Below are 19,813 nucleotides of genomic sequence, written 5' to 3' on the forward strand. Positions count from 1 at the left end.
AACCATATGTTTCTTTCATATTGGAGGTTATCTTTAATTAGTTTCTTCCTAGTATCTTCTAATTGATTCTCTCTCCGTGTTTGTTTGTTTTTTTTCCTCGTAGAAATCCTCAAGAAATGAACATTTAATAGGAAAAAAAACTTGCCAATACTTAAGCGTACATCATAATGAGATCTTAATACATGGAACAATATTCGTGAAATGCATGTGTAAGTGTTCTACAATGTTGCAACCTGAGGCAGCAACATATGATTCTCTGATATTATAAGATCAAACCAAACAAAACGCGTACCCCACACCCACACACACATGCATCACATTGTCATTGAGTATCTAATTCCTTATCAAATATTATTTAATTATTATATATCGCAGCAAATGATAAAGAGGTCAACAAAAAGAGACCTTTTCCTGAATAAAATATGGCCTCTAGCCCTCATGGTTTTCAACAAAAACTAAAGAATACCTCAGCCAAAGCCCGAAGCTTCATCTTGATTCCAAAAACCCAAGAAATTTCTATGACAAGAGTATAATAATGAAACAAAACGCGCTACTATGTGATTTACAATTTTTTACAAATCAATAAGCCGATCCCATTCAAAGTTTATAAATATACTGAGAGAGATCATTGACACAATAAGGACTCAAGATATGAATGTGCAAGAACCACCTCTACACTTGGGGGCTTCTCTTTGATGATGATCTTGAAGTTGGAACATTAATTTCACTCAACTGCGGTCTCCTTGGTTCCTCTTGTTTCTGTGCTTCAACCATATTCTGCAGCCATTTACATCACCAAATACAAAATCAAAAGGATCACATAAATATGGTTTGCATCTAACTACAAGACTTGAGAGAGGTTGCAGACCTTTGATAATGAGGTCGAATTCTTGCGTGACTGCACCTGTGCTTTTGAATGTAGACGATGCAGGTGCTGCACTTGCTGAAACTGTTGTAGTCTTGCAGCAAAATTTATCCCGTTATGTGAGTTTCCACCATCCATGGTTATGTCGCCATCCTCGGTGATTTGAGAGCCACCAGGCATTTGATGAAGAAACTGGTAGGGATTCCCCGAGGGTGTTCTCTTTAGTTGCTCGCCATTGAAAGAATACGAAGGCACGGCTTTTAAACGAGTTTTCAGTATCTTAAAAGCGGCACTTTGCTGCATAATGACGGAAAATGAATTGTCAATATTAGCGACTACATATGCCGCCAAGGTTTCCAAGCTGTTGTTAATGTACATAATGTACATATATTCCTTGAGCACAATAAGGAAATACTGAGACTTGAGTGGACAGAAATTTGAATCATATTGTAAATAGAATTGTTCATGAAGTAGTGATGTACACCATTAAACAGGTAAACAGCAACGTGCTTAATAATAAGAGAGTAAAAACAATTCAAGCATGATATCTTAGACATTGTCTCACCACAAAACAAGGATGTCATAGAAAGAAATAATTGAAGTTGTTTATACCTGAGGAAGCAACATTAGAAGACCATACAATGCTTTAAACAACCATATATGTCTTCCAGGTTCAAGAAGCTGCAAAATTGCATGATGCTTCAGTGGATAAGAGAAGCATTTTTTAAAATATTGACATTCATTACCAAAACTATCTAACTGCCATCACTCTAAATGATGAAAATAATGCTCAATGCTCAATGCTTAATTTAACATAACAGAGAAAGTTCTGCACATTATATATTTTATCCCCCTAACAACAAGAATATTATATTACAGTATTGTAAAATATGAGCAGATCAAACAAGCAGTTTCAGTAAAGCACCTGCAATCTAAGATAAGCAAATATTGGAGTTTCCAGCAACTGAATCAATTTATCCAGCTGGACTAAAAATTTGACATTAATGTCTTCTTCAACGAGAGATTGAATCACAGTGCTAGCATGTTGGTAAGTCTGTCATGATAGATAATTTATATTATATGGGGAACATGATCTAAACAAAGGTAAGCAGTCGCTCACAAATATACAAAATTTAAAGAGGGCATTTGTGCTAGTGTGTCTCTGTGTACATGCACAAGACTTAAAAACTAATAATCAAAACCAAGTTACAGATACCTACCTGAGATAATAAGCAAAGACTTATAATTGCCATTGGAGAATGGCACCACGAGGCATACAAAGAAACATATAGATCCTTCCCAGCAGGATTTACCAGTGATTGCTTCAAAAGATCTCAACATATCAATACCACTCTACTACACTGGATTGGCTAAAGGACTATTAAGTATTGTACACAAAATATTAAAATGCATATCAATGTCAATCAGTATACTTTCTATAGATCTGCTCAAAAGAGAAAAAACAGAACCAAGTTATGCAATTCACAAAAGAATGATTTCATCATTCCCATAAAAGCGAAGCAAATACACTAGATTAACTACAAAATTCATGAAGCTGTTTTGTTTAAATATTTGGTTAGAGCCTACAGGGTGGTGTGGGTCATAGACCTGTGAATTTATATATATCAGAATTTACATGTGTGTTGCATCTTGGTATTCAAGCTCGCAGAAAAGTCAACCAACCTGAACCATAATTGATGCAAAATCCAAATCAGGTTCCCCTTCTAGTATTGTAGAAAGTTCACGATAGACTCTCTCAGCATTCAAGAGAACACAAAGTCGGCGAATTATCAAAGCACCTCGTCTAAAGCATTTAAAAAAAACTAGAATTTAATAACTAAAGATGAAAATATAAGCAAATACAATATTTTAGTGAAACTGCATAAATAAAGATAAAATTTTGGAACAAGTAAAAAGCATACTTCTCCAAAAGAGAATTGTCTATCCGAAATTTGTCCACCAGGAAAACAACAATCTGCCGGAAGTGCTGAGGATCTTTTGCAATAGCTGCATGAACATCGAGAACTAGTAGTACAACCTGTTTAATTTTTTTTAATTAAAAAAAAGGGAGATGAATCACTGATAATTCCAGTAAATTGCCTATTCCAGAAAGTGAAAACATTGCAAATAAGAAAAGGGGAAAATTCAAAAACTCATTTTTATTTAGAATCAAGTCAAGGGTAATGCAGACAGAAAAGAAATCTATCTAAATTTTCTGACAATGGCCACATATTTTTTTTAAACTAATTTCAGATAATGGCTTGTATGAATTGATAGAAGGACTTGCCCTTTGAACAAATGTACAATTACAGCAAGATTTGCATATAGATTTTGTGAAAGAATGATTTGATGAAACAAATAAATTAAAAGAGGATACCAGTATAACAAGGCTACCTCATCAGATGGGTCTGAAAGTGCTGTCAGTAGGGTACCAAATATGTCACCCAGATACTGTAAAACCTGTTTCAGACATAGATCCACATGTGAATAGAAACCAAAATCTTCCATCAACATAAAGGAGATCTTGTACTATCCTTTACAAAGCATTTTGAATAAATACAGAAGGGAGTCACATTAGTTTGATTACATGAAAGATTTTTACCCACAGAAAGAGAATGTCAAATGAAACTTTGCGAACTAAATTAAATTGAATATTATCGGCTAGCCAAGTATCGTATTTATTTCCTTGTTAACTGGGCCAGATCAACTCCAACAGTGTAAAGGGACCTAACAAGAACATCAAAATGAAAACCGAGTTTGAACAATCTAGTCACCTCAGTGCGATGTCTGTTCAAAAGGGTTGATATCCAGTGCAAAGCTTCAATGCGAGTAGCTTCCCATTCACTTGACAATTGGCTGATCAATCAAACCATCCCAAAATCAATCTATAGAATTACAAGTGCAAAATACAGTTGGCTAATTCTTTAAAAAGAATAAAAAATAAAATAAAATTCATGTAACAAGTTCCCCTAATAGCTTCTTACGTCAAACCATCACAGAAATTCGTAATATTTCAATTGCAAGTACCAAAAAAAATTCAAACCTAGCCTATTTCCCAGATCAGAGAAAAATTATACCTCCTAGCAATGAAGAGTATCGCTCCCACATCAAATGCTTCAGCTGGATCAGCCTTGATGGCACGTAGCTCTTCATTGGTTTCACGAGCAACCGGATGGGTACAAAAAAAAGGGAAGCTCAAATAACCTACCACTCGAATTTTCTCTTCTTTATCTGATATGCAAGGCAAAATGGCTCCAAGAATGTCAGCATAATACGGAACAAGCTGGTCTCCACCAAGTTTGACAAACTCATTTATCTGTTCAAATAAGAAAGCAAAATGAATCACACAACACTAATTGTAATTTGGCTTTTGTTATAAAAGGAAATAATATTTGGGAAAATGCCAATATGCATAAAGTACAATAAAGCTAAATAATTAATTAGTCAAAGCACTGTGGCATTACTCACCCATGTGATAGCTGTTAGCCTGGTAAATTCATCTGGAGAACCTGCCCTTTGTACCAGGATTTCAGCCATTCGACCATAATCTACAGACTTCAAGAGTAGCACTGCTGAGTCAGAAAATGACTAATGAACAAAACACTTTGCTTTTGTGTCAAAACAGTAGTTACAAAAGCAAAAAAGATGCATAGCACATTTGATCAAACAAAAAATTCGAAGACATACTAAGCATAAAATATTGATTATGGGGAAGATAAAGAAATCCAACAAGAAGAGAAAAATAATGAATAAAGGCAGTACAGAAGATAGGAAACATTGTCCACAGAGTGCGCCACAAGACTTGCAACTCAAAATACAAGTGGAAATTACATTAGCAAGAGCCTTACTGGGGAGTTCTTAATCTCTTGAAGAAACTCTGAAAGAGCGGAATCAGCTTGTTGACGTATTTCATGACTTGAGTCACTCAACATATTAAACAAGCCTGGAAATTTTGTATATGATTAGATGGTTGATCTCCATTTCATTTGTACAAAATGTTGAGAAGAATGGGAATCACTCTTTTAAAGGACATGCTTACCATCAAGAAAATCAGGAAGAAAACCCAGCATATCAATATCTGGGACGCTATCCAGTACAGTAATCCATCCTACCAAAAACTGGCGCACATATGGATTCAATACATTCATGCGCTCCCTCAACAGTGGTATGAATTCTTCAATACTAAACCAACAAAATAGGAAAAAAAAAAGAAGAGGAGGGAACTCAGGTCAAGAAAAATTAGATACAGACGAAAAGGTGAAAAGTGAAATTTGCCTCTTTTTTTTTTTTAGTATTAGATAGCCTGGCACCTCACATTGCATACAACCTTTACCTATTAAAGTTCTATTGAAAAGTTACATCCAAAATCTTAGGATGCGTTTGGTTTGCATTTTCATTTTCAGTATTTTCTGTTTTCTGGATTTTGTGAAGGAAAAAGTGAAAACAGAAAACAGGATTTTATTGTTTTCACTTTTTCCTTCACAAAATTCATAAAACAGAAAACACTAAAAATAAAAACAGAAAATAAAAATGCAAACCAAACGCAGTCTTCTGTACCCACACCGTCTACTGAAAATGTAAAGTAACATACTAACATGAACAGAGAAAAGTATAATATAGATGTGAAAGGATGGTGCACCTGAACTGATCGCTCTCGGTCACAATATCCTGCACGAATGAAGCAGTGTTTGATTTAGTTAATCAAAATGGAACAGCAATTCAAGTTATTTGTTTTCTATTTCCTATTTTCGGATAAAAAAGCAATGTCAATTATTATTTCGTCATATTCTTTGGGAAATCTTGCTATGCGCATAGATAAAAAAAACAGCAGAAAAGGCTTTAGTGCTTTACTGGCGTGCAGGAGTGATGAATACCTTCACCAGTCGATCTAAGAGATGAGCAGCACTTTGTACATTGGCATCCGAGTCTGCAGAAAGCTTGCATAAGGCATCAAAGATCTGGTTGAAGAATACAATAAAATCCCCTCTCACAACCTGAGATACAACTAAAAATTTATGCATTAGAACAAAGCAGATGATCATACTGAAACTGAACATGGGTCAACACAGTCACCTTAGCTATGTTATATAGTGCTTCGCAAGCATAATAACGAACTCTGCTATCTTGGTCAGAGAAGGAATTCAAAACAGGGGGCACAATTTGCTGTCAATCACAAAAAGAAAAAAAAGGGTTATGCTTAGATACAATTATCATGCCAAAATTCCCGATATTTCATTTATGTTCCTTAGAGTGAATTTTATTTCACCATTTCTAATGTTCCTCAAAATGTTGCCAAAAAATTTGGTGCCAATGATTAGGGCAGAAAATTGCACCAATTCCAAGCACACAACATGTATTTCCCATTAGACACATTGAACGCGGATAAACTTCTTATGTACTACTAGAATGAATTCAAATTGTAACCCATGATAAACAAACAAACTCACTCCAATAAAAAGGACAAAATTCTTAAACAAGTGAGTAATCCCTCACCTCAAGATGCTGAGCTGCATCGGAAGTCAACCCAACAGTTGCAGCAGCCAATCCTATTAATCCTCCCTTCACCCATAATTTATTTTCAATTTAAGAAAATATATCATATAAGATGAAGAACCTATAAGCTTACTTAAAAGATATATAAAAAAAATCTTTTAACGAATGAAAAAAATAGAAATAAATAGAAGAAAAGAAAGTTACCTTCCGGTGATTGGCTTGTGGAGAATAAGTGAATTCCGTTGTCAACAAATTGATCACAGCCGTTATTTTTTCATGCTCCCCAGCAGCAGCAAGCTGCTTCACTATGCCCTCAACCTATAGGCACAGATAGATACCCCCACAAAATCAACTCCCCATAAAAAATGCTCAAAACCCTAAAACCCCAAATTAACCGAATTGCAACAGGATAAACAAGAAAGGGTTGAGTACAAACATCAAGTGCAGCGTTCTTGCGCTTCTCGTACAGCTTGTCAGCAAGGTTGCGGAGCACGGCTGCCGGAATCACCTCTGCCATGGCAACACCCGCAAGCTGGGAAGCACTTGGATACTCAAAAGCACAAAACCTTTTCGGAATCAAATTCGTTTTCGGATCTTCTCCTGCTCGAAACGAAACATTTCGGTAGTGCTTTTTGTTTTCTGGTTCTTTTTCGCTTTTTGGGGATCAGATACGGAATCAGAAAGTCAAGATTTTTTTGGGGGATAACGATTGACGTGGAAGTGGAGTGCGATTGTGCTGGGGAAATTTGAATTAAGAGGAATAAATCAGATCTAGTAACTTTTTTGTGAAATTGAAACTAAAACTGAAAATGAAAATAAAATAAAATAATTGAACCCTAATTTTTCCCCTTTATTTTAATTAGAGATTAGAGATGAAATGAAATGGAAAATTGAAAATTCTTGTCGCTACAGGAACAATAACTTTGGGATTTAAGATCCTTTTAATAATAAAATTAAAACAAGTTTGTGAGTGAGTGTCTGCATTGTTTCTACTTTCTACCAATACCAGGCCAGCTCGAAGCTGAAGTTGAAACTTCTAACAAAAACACACTTCGTGAAGTTACATAAATGCCCTCTGTTTGTGCCCAATCATATTATATTTAATTATTTATTATTTATGTATATCATGCTCAGTGGTATTTTAGGAATTAACTGTAATAAATTCAACATTTTTCTTCTCTTTAATACTTTTCCAAGTATTACTTTATCGCTTGTATATTATTATTATATTAGGACTTTGTTTTATTTATCTTCATGTTTTCGGATTTGGTAAGGCTACTTTTTGTGATCTAGTCAAGAAAGGTTTCTTTTAATGATTTTATCTGAGATGGTTTCCTCAATATCACCGCTTAACAAAGAAATTATTCTTAAGACTTTCTTAATTACAAGTGTTTTAAGTTAAAAATTAATATTTCAAAATCTATATCTTCATGCTCTAAATTAATACTTATTGCTTATAATCCACAATCAAACTTCTTTCTCTCACCAATGTAATATTAGTTTATAACTTTATATACACTCCACTGTTTTAAAAGATAAAAAACAGTATTATTACCAATTTACCATCACAGAAGAGACATATTTTAGCTTATAGCTTAGAAGAATAAAACCGATCCCATATGGTGCACTTGGTTCCGATTTTGAATTTATGAAATGTGAAGACGTAATATAAACAACAGTTTCCTAAATTCGCAAAATGCTAACAAATTCTACGAAGCAGCACCATCATACATTTTTTAGTATATAACATAATCTTTTGGATTATGAAACTAGATTGCCCGCAAGTAGACAAATTCAAACCATTCAACCTGAGGCAGCAAAGTTTGCAAGAATAGGCTCAGGTGAATGGAGACCCGGAATGTGGAGATTTTTATCATCTTAGTTGATACACAAACTAAAGGCTAAAAGGGAAGGGAAGGGAAGGAAAAGAAGAACAAAAAATGAGACCACATGATCACGCATCCAATATGGAAAAAATTAGACACCTCTTATTGCAAGATAATTATTTTATAAGAAGAAATTGATACAACACTATTCTAATGGAACAAAGATCAATATCGATCAAATGATTGGGGACTTATAAGCGACTCTTCGAGTTCTCTAAAGCCTCGGTAGACATGTTCTGTTTGATTCTGGGGAAGGGCTAACCTTCGCACTTCAGTCATGTACCTGTAAAGGTTCGGAACATTTAATTTCTAATATAATGTTGTATCCAGCACAGAAAAAGCATATTCTTTTTAGAAATTTTAAATGGACAATATAAGTATAGAGAAGTAGACCTGTTTGCCGCACTTGTGATCTTATCACGAATTCCTTGGCTAACAACTGTTCTTTCAAGTGGGAATCCTGAACCTAGTATGAGGGAAGAACCGGAGGCACTTGCACCCATTCTCTGTGAATATACAGACATTGCCCACTCGCGAAGAACCACAAGGACTGATCTCAGCATGCGTAATCTAAGATTTGGGGAGGGCAACACAGCTCCACTTGATAACAATTGGTCATATGTATTCAATACAGGCTCAGCTGCACCCTTGCAAGCAGAAAGAAGGGCTCTAGCAACATCTTCATCACCAACAGATTCAGCCCCCGAGTTTAACCTCTCCTACAAAAAATTATGAATTCATAGTTTGAAAATAATAGTTTAAGTCATATGTTGTTCAAATGGAACAAGTTTTGGAACATACCAGTGCAGACTTCTCTAGGTGAAGACAAATAGTGTTGAGTGGTATAACAGCTCCATCACCAGGATAAATCCGGGGGCCAACCCTCTTCAATACCGAGCAAGCTTCAGCAATGCCACCTCTTGAAAGAGCTTGATCAATAAGTCTAGCCCATGTCTCTCTGACAATTATGCTGTCAGCATCACCAGAATAATTGGCAAAGTACAGCATCTCCAGGCATATCTGAAACAAAGGTATTAAGTGAAGGACAATTAATAAGAAATTTGATATAGAAGTTTCAGTAGTTGGCAAATTATTATTGCAACCTTTTCAACAAGAACCCATGTGAACAATCTGAAGAGAAAATCTAACTTATGTAAATCTAACATAAAACACTATAACAGTACCTCCCAGAGTTCAAAGGGAACTGCATATTCATTATATAATTGTGTTATGCTCTTTACATCCGATGATAGCTCCATGGCCTTCTCTCGTGCTACGCTTGCAAAATTTGCATCAGCAGTTGAACCGCCCTCAGGGACTGCACCATCTTGAATGGAATCAGATGTGCTAGGTAAAATCTCATTCCTGGAAGCCATTGCCTCCAATTCCTCTTTGATCTTTATCTGAAACCGAAGAACAGCAAGCTTCCCTTCAAGCAAATCTAGGAATCCACTATCAATGGAACTCCGAGCAGAACCTACTAAACCATCACTATTAGCTGCACTTTTTGCTTGTAGAACTGCATTACTTAGGTATTGACACCTGAATTTTACAAATAATATTAAGATGATAAGAAGATATCCAAGAATATAGACCAAAATAATTCTAGTAATCATAATAGATTCTAAAGACCATTGGGGAGGGCTTGAAACCAGAAACAGATCACCCTGAACACATGTGAAATGTAGAGCCTTGCCACAGAACAGCTACAACCATAGACCAGTTAATCTATCTAATCCAAGACAAATAACAAGCAGAACTTATTTGAGAATTAATGGAATCAGTAACCAATTTCCATGCTTTATAGGATTAAATCACGTGCCAGATCTTGCATCTTTTCCTAGTGTTGATGAAAGTGCAGCTCAGTAAATTGATCCGGGTTTGCAGCAATGAAGTAAGAAAATTACTTATAAGGCCAGAATCTTCAAAAGAATACTAAGAAAGAGGAGATAATAAGTTACAAGGAACTGAGTAACTAATTAACCTCTGTTCAAGAGTAGGAACTCCATCAACAGAACGTCGTTCAGCTAGTCTTAGCAATGCATGAGCTGCAAGCATATGTTGCCGCTTCAAGACATAATACCGTGCCAAAAGTTCATAGTACTTGACTTGATTGGATGACATAGGTGCTCCAGATTGCCCAGTTGGAGAAGTTGTTGCAGTCACAGCACGAACCTTGAAGACCGAGAAAACATAAGAGGGCAGATAATTAGAAAAATGAAAACTTTACAGTAAATAGTATGAAAATATGGCTTGTATGTAGTTTTGCATTCAGCACATACACAAACAAAATTTTAACGCTATGTTTGTGCCCATTTTGACCAATTGAAGACCAAGCCACAGACAAATTAGAAAGAGAAAGAAACAATTGAACCTCTTGGATGGGTTTACGACCGGCACTTTGCAAAAAGGGCAACAGATCAGGACCTCCATACTCTAACAACTCATTTTCAAGACCTAAATCAATCATAGCTTGGTATAGATACTCATGGAAAATTCTGTCAGGAGACTGGACACCAAGTTGAACAATTTGACTAATATATTTTTTTCGAGAAGCTGGATCAAGGGTAGATTGCAAAGCAGCAGATCTGATAGGAGAGCCAAATTCCTTCTGAGAGTTGTCACCTTTCAGAGACCGTAAAGCACTAATAACTATCTCATAACACTGTTCGCGCTGAGCAAGTGTCTGTTCTCTGACACTTGCATCAATTTCATCATTATAAGCATCACCTGCAGGATCGATAGCTTGTGCCTTTTGAAGAGGTAAGCGCACTACAGCTTCATAATATCTGCAGTTGTCAAGTACATTTTATACTTTCAGATTGAAGCATTCCAATCACAGGCCAATAAAACAAATGATGATGCTTGACATAAAAAATGGACAAGAAGAAAAGAAAAAATACCTCAAATCCTCAAAACGCTTGCAAACAGTTCGTAAGTCTGCAGACTCTGGAACTTTGCTTAAGCAATTAAATGCTTCTCTTGCAAGATTCTCCTTTTCCTCATCATCTATAGTCACAGCAGCTCTCTCCAGAGCTTCCACAGCTAAGAAAAACTTGTAATCAGACTCCTTATAGTAGCTTGGACAACCCTCTCTTAATCTCCTGCTAATGTCATCTACAGTTCCCCTACCATCAGGACCAGTATAATACTGGAACGATGTATGATATGAAATAAAACTCAGAACTATACAAGGGAGAAACAAAAGTTTGTTCAAGAAAACATAGAAAGCTATATTAAATCATTAACATATAAATTCCCACAGAAGTTTCCTTCACATCTAGCCTAAAACAGGCTTTACCTCCATTAGAGCAGAAATAAGTCTCGTAGCAAGCCGGTCACCCTCCTCAGAACAAACTAACTGATGAAATGTTAACTGAACTAATGCTTGTTGAAGGTTAGCATCAAATCCTTGAATCAATCGAGTGACATGATGCTGGGAAATAAGTTGAAGCAAAAACAGGGCTTCACCAGATCTAAGAAGCAACTGCCTAATACATTCCATTGCCCTCACCTGTAACAAAAGCCTAAATGAGAAATTAAACCAATAAATGAGAACATATAAAACATCAAGAAAACACTTGACATAACCCACCTCCATGGCAGCTAATTCTGCAGGACTATATGGCAGCCTTTGTCTTTTGTTACTTGTTCCACCACCATTAGACTCCACATTTCTGGAGTACGCACCAAATAAGTTTCTCACCATACTTCGATCACCTGCACCTAATGCTGAACCAGTACCATATAGAATTGAACCACTTAGATCGCCCAAACCTGCAACGCATCCATAAAGTCCTCTCCTCTGGTTCCTTCTAGATCTTAAGAATTTTTCTAAAGATCGGATTTTGTGTTCAAGGACTTGCATAGCACCAACAGAGAGTCTGCAGACAACTACCCCATTTTCAGATAAAGCACCTGACGGGGCTAAATTGCCTTTCACAAGCATCACAGGAAGTTCCCAAAGAGGAAAAAGTAATCTAGATGAACACAAACAGAGTCCTTCATGTGCGGCTGAAAATACTGGCTCAGCCTCCTGAACAACCTGGCCCATGCTAAATCCACCAGCAGCAGTTCTTGTGTTTGATAATGCACTACTACCTTCAAGTTGTGGCATTCCAACAACTCTTGGATCCTCAAAAGCTTCAGCAGCCTTCTCGGCAATAACATTGCTAATAAGGTTTTCCGAGTGCACTATTCTTGCAGCTAGCATTAGACACATAGCAGCTGCCTCACCAGCACCAAAACGATTGAAGAAATCTTCTAAAACTGATCTTGGAGAGCTGGACTCTAATAACCTTCTTAAAATGTCCAGTGGCCTGTTTAACACAATTTCCATCATGCCCATTGTGCTGAAGATAACAATCCTCCTTCTTGGCAATATATGTTGAGTCGAAAGGTCTCCCCTTGCCCAGAGTTTCCCAGATACCCTGTCACATGATTCCATTGGGCTCTCATAACCACTGAACTCAATTTCTGAATATAAAGACTGCACAGTAGATGCAGTATCAGGCAAAGGTAAGACATCTGCCAAAGAAAGCATTCGCCCTTCAACTGGTAAAGAAGATACAGATTCTCGTAATGCACGGGAACTCCTTGAATTTGTCCCAAGATTACCTGATGGTGATGATTGGGTGCTTGAATCCCGGTTCAATACAAGGAGAGAAGGCATAGCTGAAGGTGATGCATCAGAAAGGATAAGAGTACCTGCAGAACAATATGCTGCCTCAACTTTCAATGAGAGATCCTCATTTTGAGGCCTAGACGGAAGAGCTATGGCTCCAAATGTGAGACTACCACTAACACCCCAAGGAGGAGCAGGCCTTGTAGCGACAACCTTTAAACAGCTAGGCCTGTGATGACTGGTGCTGAACCCAGTCAAATTTGCACTAGAAGGAGAAGTAGACAGGTACATCCTTCTGCCATCTGATAAAACAGCAACAAGGTGCAGCAACTTGGACTCAAGTGTGGATAACGGTGCAATACAAACAATAGATGGCTTGGGTGAACGATTTGAGACTCTTGATCCTGTTGATTGTCTACCTCCATAATGACCATCCCTCTGATTAACAAGATTCCTTTCTTCAGCAACTTTCTTTAATGGACCATCCCCATTTTGCCCTAGAACATAAACCTGAAGCTTCATCTCTTCAGTTCGGGCATACAATATTTGCCTCTCATTATCAAAAACCATTTCAACAATGGGGTCGATGGCTCCAAAGTTGAACACATTTGGTATAACCCAGCTGCATAAAACGGCTAAGTCATGTCATAGGGAATTAGCAAAGAAACATATACCACTTAAAATGAGGCAAGTTACAAGTCATTTAAAGAAAAAACATGCACAATTTGGACTTTAAAGGTTAAAAAATTGATAGAAGGAATCAAATAGCATAGTTAGATTTAGTAACTTGTATGCCACTAGAAGATCCAAAGCTCCAAGTACCTTGAAATTAAACTTCCTAAGCCAGCAGTGAGGCAGATTTTTCTGCAGCGCTTTTGCCATCCTGAACCTGTAGAATAAAGAAGCTCGTATATATGGCTATCACGACCAGCAAGGAAAATACGGCCCTTATCAGTACATGTCACACAAGTCATTGTAACCCCATCGGACGGTACAGTATACTCTGGCAATGGCTGTAATGTGACTTCTGCAAATGGATCTGATCCATCGGCTCCTCCAGAGCAGCACACTCCTACCAAAATCAACTGACAGAAAGCGATTGGTAAGAAACAATATTGCTTGGACAAATTCTTGAAAGAACAAGCCACACAAGGTTCATAAGAAACAAATCATACAGAGCTTCTTTTGAAGAATAAAGGGATCTTATAACATATTTTCATACAAAGCTAAGCAGCATATATCAAAGTGATAAGCATCAGAAAACTATTAGTATCAATTGCAAATAAACTCATTGGATCTTGCACGGATATAAAATAAGCAATTCATCATATAATAATAAAAAAGTAATTCAGAAGGATGAATTTTATACTTTTAGTAAACAAGTACTGGAAAAAAGTTAAACATAATTTGGTTATTACCTCAACAGGCGTTGCTAAAACTAAAAGATATTGGATGGCTTCAACAAAAACACCTGATTTTGATTTTGCAAGACCAACTGCACAAATAGCTTGCTCTTCCCCACTATATTCAGGACATTGACCATCCCTAAGGAAGACCAACATTAGATTAGAGGTAATGCAGCACGTATAAATATAAGTTCTAGTAAATAGAAGATGCCGTTAAACTAAATTAATTCCAGACCATCATCATGGTACTTACCACTTATCAAAACGCCAAAGAAACAAGGAATTGTCCACAGATGCCCATGCCCTGCGTATTTCAGGAAATATTCCACAAAAGGCAGTTCCTTCCCCACCAGCTGCATTGTATCTTTCAATGAGAACAGGAGGCAACTCCCATGTATTGGCAACCTCAACTAAAGGGGGCCACTGAGATGAAATCCAAAGAAAAAAATATGGCATAAGATACATGCTAGAACTAAACTCCAACCCTAGACAGTTTGCTAACAGGCATGCTATATACCTATAATGCATGTTGCCGTTATGATTTATGCTACATTGTAGTATTATACCCACACACAATAACACTATAACAGATAAAAACACTTCACAAAAAGAAGCAACTTTTTTTGCTTTTCAAGCAAAATTTGATCTTGTATCTTTTACCCTATTGAACATTCACTCTGGGCCTTCTGTGTTCTGAGTAAGCATAATGTAAGGAACCCCTACCAAGACACTCAATTTTAGCTTGGAGGCAAAATTGGCTAAATTACAGAAACACAGCGTATGGAGGTGAATCTAATGGAACCAATTCGAAATCCTGAGAGTAGGAGAGGTAAAAGATAGGAAGATAGAGATACCTCTCTGGGGAGAGTGGAGTAAGGGTGGCTAGCATATCTTGAAGCTTCAAGAGCTTCTTCGAGGTCAAGCTGAGGCGAAACCTCGCGACCAATGCGATCACTGACAACGAGACCCGCGTTCGTCACATCACGCATCACAATCTCGTCTTCCCACGACATCTCCGCGGCGCCGAGCTTCAACTGAAATTTCAGAACTACTAAGGGGATTGGAGAAACTGAATATTTAACTCTCCTTCCCGAAAAACAAACGGAGAAAATGAAATTTGAAAATTGGGGGAAGAAAGAGTGGGAGAGGGAGGGAAGTGAAATGAGAGGAGAAATGTAGGGTTTTGAGGAGGGTTTCGTAAATTTGATAGTGGCGGGCAAACACTGCTGACTGTGACTGTGTGACCGAGTGACCGCGATTGTTTTCCTGTTCTTTTTTTAATTACCCATTGTTTCCTTGTCAATTTTTCATTTTCTTTTAGAATTTGATTCAAAAGGAAACAACAAATCTTCTTTTTTATTATTTTATTCATGTTATAGCACAAGTCATAATTTATTTTTAAATGGTAAGTATCATGGTGCAATGCTGGATTATGGAGTTGTTTTTAAATTGTCACAATTTCTTATCTCTTTTTTTTTTTTTTCTAAATCTGAAACATTCATAATCCTCCTTTTATATAATATTAACCATTTTTTTCTTCTCTCTTACTTCACCACTACCACCACCCTCATGCCTCTTTTACAGTTAGAACCTCCTTTACTAAATTCTGGTCACGGCTTCGCCTTCAAACTCATTCTAGTGAGATTTGATAATTGTTCTAGTTTTTTGTTTTGTTGCCAATTTTATTGGTGCTTGCTGTGAAGGAAATTGAGGATTTGAAAGCGGCAAGTGCAACAACGGTTGTTTTTTATTCTTTTTCACCCTTTTTTTTTTTTTTAAGATCAGTTGATATTGTAGTGTAGTTCTAAATTTAGTCTACTTCAAACTCTACAAAGCATCTTTTTCTTATCTTTAATATCTCAGCTTATAGAAAATAAGGGAAGTTCTGAGAATAAAGGAGACATGGTAGTCAAATAGAAATAAAAAAGGAAATTAAGGTGGTGACAATGGAGAATTAACAAAATTTGAAATTAGAGAAAAGGAAATAATGGTGATCATAAAAGGCTGGATAATTTTAAAATTTCGATTAATTTCTTTAAAAGCCAAAAAAAAATTAGTTAGTTTTTTTTTATAAATAATTTTGTCAATCAATATAAATAAAAAATATATAGGGATTAGCGAAACGTAACCCTCTAATTACTGTCATCGCATAATCGTTTCATTATTGCATAATCGTTTCGTCAACGCAAAATTCCCTATCATTATATAGTTAATATATCGTCTTCAACCGTCTGTTGGTGCTGTCATTGTGCCCTCCAATGCTACTCCTCTGTGCGTCGCGCGCTACCGACTTGCATCGAACAAAAGAAACATCTTAAATTTAAGAAAAGAACCATCCAAAGTTTAACGAAAAAAACATCCCAAGGTTAATAAAAGAAACATCCCACAGTTGCCTTCTTAGGGTATTCATTGCAATCTATAGCAAGGAGGTTCTTTGTCCACCTTTCATCGAGAACGAATTGCGTGGACGGAGACCGAGTAAGGGCTAGTCGACGGCGTGATTGGGCGTGGCGCCATTTGGAGATCCCTTCGTGGCGTTGTGAACGTCGTCTATGACAGTTCCTTGCGAAGAAAAACTGAGTTATGACACTGATTCGACGACAAGATCGGGCGACACGACAACGCGAAGGGCCGGTTAGTTCCTTTCGTGGGGTTGTGGGCATCGGCACAAGAATACCGAGGTTGTTGCTATGCGAGAAGACGGTAAGGTGAACGGCGTGAATGGGAGTAGGAGTAGGAGAGAAAAATAGGATGTGCGGTTAGTTTTTTTCTTTTTACAATGAGTAATAGTGAAAAATCAAAATAGAATTAGGTCTAGATAATGTTGTTGGATTTTTTTTTTTTGTTCATGTATCAAACCGACCAAATTTAATCATTTTTTTATAAAAATATAATCCAACTTATTTGGGGTTAATTTAGTTAGAACAAAATATTCGGATTAGATTGGAATATATTTATTATATTTGGTTCGACCTGGGTGACGACTCCATGTACAAGCTTTTATAAACTCTTTCCTTCAAACACCAAAGATAGGCCGTTGTTAGTAGTTATCAAATACGACTCAACCTGTTTGGTTCGATCAGAAATTTGGTCACTCGGTCACCCGGCCGAATCGAGTCACTTGTCAAACTGCTTAAGCATTGGATTCAATGAAAACCGATTCGACCCGAACGTATTTTGTGAAAATTGGTGACTCGGCCGGCTCATATCACTTGAACTAGGTCATATTTTTTTTTTAGAGTAAACTATCGAAATGGTACCTGAAAGTTCGTATTGCTGACAAAACAACTTCCAAAAGATGATAATGACAAATAAGTCCCTGAATGAATTAAAAATACGTAAAAAAAATAGATATTAAATATATATTTTAAAAAACGATTTTAGAGATCAAATTTAGATGCAAATTTTTGTAATCATTATTAGAAAAATAATATATTTTCATCATTAAAATTTAGTAATTTTTTGTCAAGTAAATTTAAAATAAAAATTATTGTGAATGACCGCATTTTTTTTGAAAAATAAAAAAGAAAAATCTCGTGAAAACTCAAGTGCAGTCAACTTCACGTGAAGTTGATAGTTAAGAGCTATTAAATGATTTAAATGATTTGACTAAATTTTCATCTAACGGCATGTGAAGTTGACTGTTCCTGAATTTCTACCAAAAAATATAGAGATCAAATTTTACCCTGAATTTTTTTGTGCACTTTATATTTATTTATTCAAACGTTGTCACAAAAATTTAATTTAATGAATAAGTTATTTGCTAAATATACATTTTTTATCTTATCAAAAATAAAATATTTATTAGTTTCTTTTTTTTTTGTCTTTTTTCAAATCATTTAAGAATTATTTTATTGGTAATGTTTTTGTACGATTTTTTTAAAATTTGAAAAAAACAAGGCGGCGTTCACTTTAAAACCTCCCGCGCGATGCCCTAAGTAATGTTGATCACCCATCTCTCTCACCTCTCTTTTCTTTCTGAATTTCTTCTCTCTTCTCTCGTCACTCTCTCTCACAAGCTCACTGAGTCTCACCTCTCTCACGGCTAGTCTCGCCGTTGACCTCTCTCGCTCCAGTATCTCGCTTCTCTCGTGGCCGTTTTGGACTTAAGCTCGTTGCGCTTTGTTACCGTCGAAAGCTCGTCTTCTTGCTTCGGCCGTCAACGCTTTCTTCGATCCTGTTATTTCTTTTTCAATTTATTCTTAAATTTGTTGTTGAAGGTTGATGTTGTTGCTGAAATAATGATTTAACTAATTTTGTTTTGCCGTAAATCATACTTGGAGAATTGGAGTTTAAGTTTTTGTTGTTGAAATTTATTATAATTGAATTTGTTGTTAAAAATGATCAATGAACTGAATTTGTTGCTGTAAGTTGAGTTTGATGCTGAACATATTACTAAGTACATTTTTTTGTTACTGGAAGTAGAACTTGTTGCTGTAAGTCTTTCGTTTTTTCTTTTGTTAGAATCTTAAAAATTATGTTGTATATAGTTTTTTAGAATTGTCAAAGCTAAATACTAGGGATTTCGAATGATATTTCTTCATTGTGCACGGTATTTCATTGCTGTTAAATTTTACTATACTTCGAACAATATCATAGTTGAATTTGTTGTTGCAAATTATCAATGAGCTGAATTTGTTACTTCTATGTTGAATTGTTGCTGAATATATCACTAAGCAATTTTTTGGTTGCTGGATAACGTCATTGTTCTTCTGTTTTTAATTTGCTGAATTGTTGCCCTGTTCTTTTGTGCTATGAATATATAGATGCCGACTTTGAGATCATCCTTTGGATTTGATTTACCGATTGTGTTATCTTTAGCTCGCCCTTATTCATTTAAATTGAGAAAGTATTTTGCACTTGATTTTAATTTTATTTATATAATTTTATATTTTTTAATGATGATCAGGTGAACTAGTGATCCAATGACAATGTCATATAACCAGGTTGATTACCAGTTCGGTTCTGATAACTACTTGCTACTTCTTGTGAAGAGAGTATTTAGGAGTCTTGCTGCGCCTCTCTTTCAACCCTTTATTGGCTATCGCGAGTTTTGTTCTCCTAAATCCTAACTATACCATATATCTTTTCGTTTTATCTTTGTTTTAGTAGTTTGAAAAGTTTTATTGCAAATCTAACTATTTTTTATGAGATTTTTTTTGGTTGCAAACTGCTATATTTGGATGTAAATGTATTTTCGTGATTTTATACTATATTAGTATATTATTGAGATTATCAACCAATGTTCTAAAGGTAAGTGAAAATGATGTGACAGTGACCTTCGAATTTGATAATATGACTGAATGATTAATGACTCACTTTCATATAGGGACAAGATTTATGACATATTTGTTTGAATTTAAAAAAGTGATATTGGATAGTTTTTAACTCAAGTTATTATGCATTTATGCTCACTTTCAAGCTACAAGATTTACAATGTGAATGCAGAAGTAAATACCTCTCTTACTTAGGAGGCACAATCAAAAAATCGAACAAGAAGATTTGAAGTTGAAAGAAAAGCGCAATATAAAATAGTAGA

At 36.0% G+C, this 19,813-nt stretch overlaps 2 protein-coding genes across 2 annotated transcripts; both read right to left on the reverse strand.

The window, feature by feature from the left end:
- Positions 1-325: 325 nt before the first annotated feature.
- Positions 326-7,381, reverse strand: LOC107481459 (protein VAC14 homolog). Its single transcript, XM_052259013.1, is given in 19 exon segments — positions 326-759; positions 851-1,162; positions 1,478-1,546; positions 1,791-1,919; positions 2,086-2,226; positions 2,549-2,669; positions 2,788-2,903; positions 3,260-3,325; positions 3,640-3,721; positions 3,943-4,181; positions 4,334-4,420; positions 4,714-4,808; positions 4,905-5,047; positions 5,505-5,533; positions 5,740-5,859; positions 5,939-6,028; positions 6,359-6,424; positions 6,563-6,676; positions 6,795-7,381. Coding segments are annotated over 19 exon segments (2,187 nt in total). The 5' UTR covers positions 6,876-7,381; the 3' UTR covers positions 326-672.
- Positions 7,382-8,326: 945 nt separating this feature from the next.
- LOC107481455 (nuclear pore complex protein NUP155) lies at positions 8,327-15,513 on the reverse strand. Its single transcript, XM_016101731.3, has 13 exons — positions 15,129-15,513; positions 14,528-14,697; positions 14,287-14,413; positions 13,691-13,953; positions 11,840-13,490; positions 11,546-11,758; positions 11,148-11,395; positions 10,619-11,033; positions 10,229-10,419; positions 9,429-9,786; positions 9,046-9,264; positions 8,638-8,963; positions 8,327-8,527 (listed from the first exon to the last, which is right to left on the reverse strand). The coding sequence occupies exons 1-13, from the start codon at positions 15,285-15,287 to the stop codon at positions 8,410-8,412; spliced, it is 4,458 nt and encodes a 1,485-aa protein (XP_015957217.1). The 5' UTR covers positions 15,288-15,513; the 3' UTR covers positions 8,327-8,409.
- Between the last annotated feature and the right edge of the window lie 4,300 nt (positions 15,514-19,813).

The sequence above is a fragment of the Arachis duranensis genome, chromosome 3, assembly GCF_000817695.3.
Source record: "Arachis duranensis cultivar V14167 chromosome 3, aradu.V14167.gnm2.J7QH, whole genome shotgun sequence".
Taxonomy (NCBI): domain Eukaryota; kingdom Viridiplantae; phylum Streptophyta; class Magnoliopsida; order Fabales; family Fabaceae; genus Arachis; species Arachis duranensis.

Bases quoted from the DNA above. Each gene is read 5' to 3' on its own strand.
- LOC107481455 (XM_016101731.3), bottom strand. From the start codon at position 15,287: ATGTCGTGGGAAGACGAGATTGTGATGCGTGATGTGACGAACGCGGGT. The intron at 10,420-10,618 runs GTTCAATTGTTT...TCGGTCTTCAAG, and splicing joins GTCGTAAACCCATCCAAGAG to GTTCGTGCTGTGACTGCAAC. The intron at 8,964-9,045 runs GTATGTTCCAAA...AATTTTTTGTAG, and splicing joins ACCTAGAGAAGTCTGCACTG to GAGAGGTTAAACTCGGGGGC.